This window comes from Fonticula alba, assembly GCF_000388065.1.
Source record: "Fonticula alba strain ATCC 38817 unplaced genomic scaffold supercont2.2, whole genome shotgun sequence".
Classification (NCBI taxonomy): domain Eukaryota; order Rotosphaerida; family Fonticulaceae; genus Fonticula; species Fonticula alba.
In genome coordinates, this window is record NW_009242972.1 from 3,498,803 (window position 1) to 3,501,085 (window position 2,283).

The following is a 2,283-nucleotide window of genomic DNA, read 5'->3' on the forward strand; positions in this document are numbered from 1 at the left end:
CCGGTGCTACACCTGCCGCCCCGGGGGGGGGGGGGGGAGCAGGGGGCCGAATGGAGGCTTGATGAAAATTCCGATTGCCGCTCCCTCCGAGGGATCTCGTCCCCCCCCCTCCTGTCTCCGGGGGGAAAAAAAGAGCATCCGACTGAGGGAGGATGCATGTGCAACCCATTCGGAAGGATGGCGCTTTCAGCTCGGCAGTGTGTGGTTACACCCCCCCTCGGCGAGTCTCGGGGGCCAACCAGGACCGTGTCCCCGGAGAACTGCCCACACATCCCTTCTCCGCAGGGCGGAGCGGGACGGGGGCACAAGAGTGAATTCCCCCAGATGCACGCCGCCAAGAGAGAGCACGCGTACGCACACACACGCACACACACGCACACATCGTAGGCTTGAACGCCGAAGAGAGGCTCCTCCCCAGGCAGACATCGCCCCGTCGTTAACAACAGCCCTTTCGCCGAGAGGCAGCCAGAAGGTGAGAAGAACCACCGACTGCGCCCGCTGCCAGGTCGCCCACAGCACAGATGCCCCCCCCCCCCACCCAGGAGGCGGAAGACTGAGACCTCACCAGCCGACGGCCGAGCTCGGGTCCCAGCACGTCTGCGGCCACGCCCCATCCCGCCCTCCCCCCATGACACATCCACGTTCCGTCACGCCCGCCAGACGAATGGACATGGCAAAGGGACCACCTAATGAGCTGGGGGGGGGGGGGAACCATCCCGCGGCTCGATACTCACCGGGGCGGTAGCCGAGAAAGATAGAGTTGCCTGCCCCCAGGGGACGCGGTGGCGCGTGTGAGGCGGAGGAGGGCATACAAATTGCCCAAAATGCGCCGCGGGTGTGATTAAACTATATCACATGATTGACACATGGGGGCTGACGGCCAACACCGCCTGGTCCGCCACAAGGCCCACCCCACCGGCACGCCACGATGGTCGGCCTGGCCTCTCGGTCCCTGGGACCGGCGTTGTGGGCACGCGGATGGGCGCCCGAGGGGGCGCATGCGTGCGGGAGCCCTCTCCCCTCCGGCCCCCCGTCCGCCCCTCCGCCCTCCTCCCTCCTCCCTCCTCCTGGATGTGGGAGAGAGAGAGAGAGAGGGGGCGGGAGATCGATCCGGTTCGGCGGCGAGATCCTTCTTCGGCCGGCCGCTTCCCCCCGGCCGCGCATCCCCTCTCCAGCCAGACTCCTGCCCTCCCTCCCCCCCCCCTTCCCCCGCTCGGCGTCCTGCCTCTCTCTCCTTTGCCCCTCCCTCGCTCAATCGCGCACGCCCTGGCTCCTCGCTGAGGCTAGGACAGCTACGCCGACACCCTCTCTCCCTCTTTGGACTTTGGCGAATTCAGTGGTGGTCTCGCTCCAGCGTCCCACCCACCTCTCCCCTTCTCCCTTCTCCGATTGTGCGTCGCCACTCCTCTCCCCCGCATGTTCCCCCTACGGCCCCGGTGTCCGGCCGCTTCTGCTCCATGCCACGCCCTGCCGCGATGTCTTCCCTTTTGGCATGCTGTGGGCCTGCCCCGATTGTGCCATGCGGCGGACCAACACTCGGAGGGGTGATGAGCCGCGCGCACGGCGTACCACTACGCCGACACCCCCTCTCTCGGCGAAGGAGGAAAGAAAAGTGCCCGGCACAACACCCACCACCTCCCGGTCGCCCTGTCTAACATCTCCACGTTCTGTGCCCGTCCACTCGGAAAAAAAAAACAACAAAAAAACATCCGCCATAGCAACATGGCTCACGGATCTTCCAAGAAGAAGGCCCCTGGCGCTGAGAGCCCTTTCTCCATGGTCACCGCCAATCTCTACATGCATCTCCTGCCGGCCGACATGGGTGACCCCCGCCGGGGCATCGACCAGCGTCTGAATGCCATGCTGCTGCAGTGCGTATCCGGCACCGGGGCTCCCCTTTGCACGCATACTGGCGACCGAATCCCCTGACACGCCATCCATCCCGGCCCCCCCCCCCCCCCCCCCGCTTCTCCGGCACAATCGCATCCGTTCTCGTGCCGGCTGCCAGTCACTCGCAGCACATTGGCGGCACGGTCCTCTCCTACTCGGATGTTCAGTTCCTTGACGATGCTGGCAAGCCGGCCTCCAGCACCAAGAACATTGTCTCCGGCCGCATCATCAACGATGCCCCATTCATTCATGTGACCGTCCGCGCGAAGTTCCTCGTTTTCAAGCCCAAGGTTGGCAGCCAGCTGGGTGCGTCGGCTGGACTTTGCGCCTTTTCTCCGGTAAAGGCCTACCTGGCCACTGACACATGCATCCCCCCCCCCCCCCCCCCCCCCC

General features: G+C 65.6%; 1 protein-coding gene across 1 annotated transcript in view; it reads left to right on the forward strand.

Moving 5' to 3' along the window:
* The first annotated feature begins 1,210 nt into the window (after nt 1-1,210).
* Nucleotides 1,211-2,283, forward strand: part of H696_01723 (hypothetical protein) — a 2,062-nt gene continuing 989 nt past the window's right edge. The window contains exons 1-3 of the mRNA XM_009495631.1: nt 1,211-1,391; nt 1,719-1,871; nt 2,009-2,196. Of these exons, the coding sequence (XP_009493906.1) occupies nt 1,723-1,871; nt 2,009-2,196 (337 nt within the window). The 5' untranslated portion in view covers nt 1,211-1,391; nt 1,719-1,722. The remainder of the gene's footprint in view (nt 1,392-1,718; nt 1,872-2,008; nt 2,197-2,283) is intronic.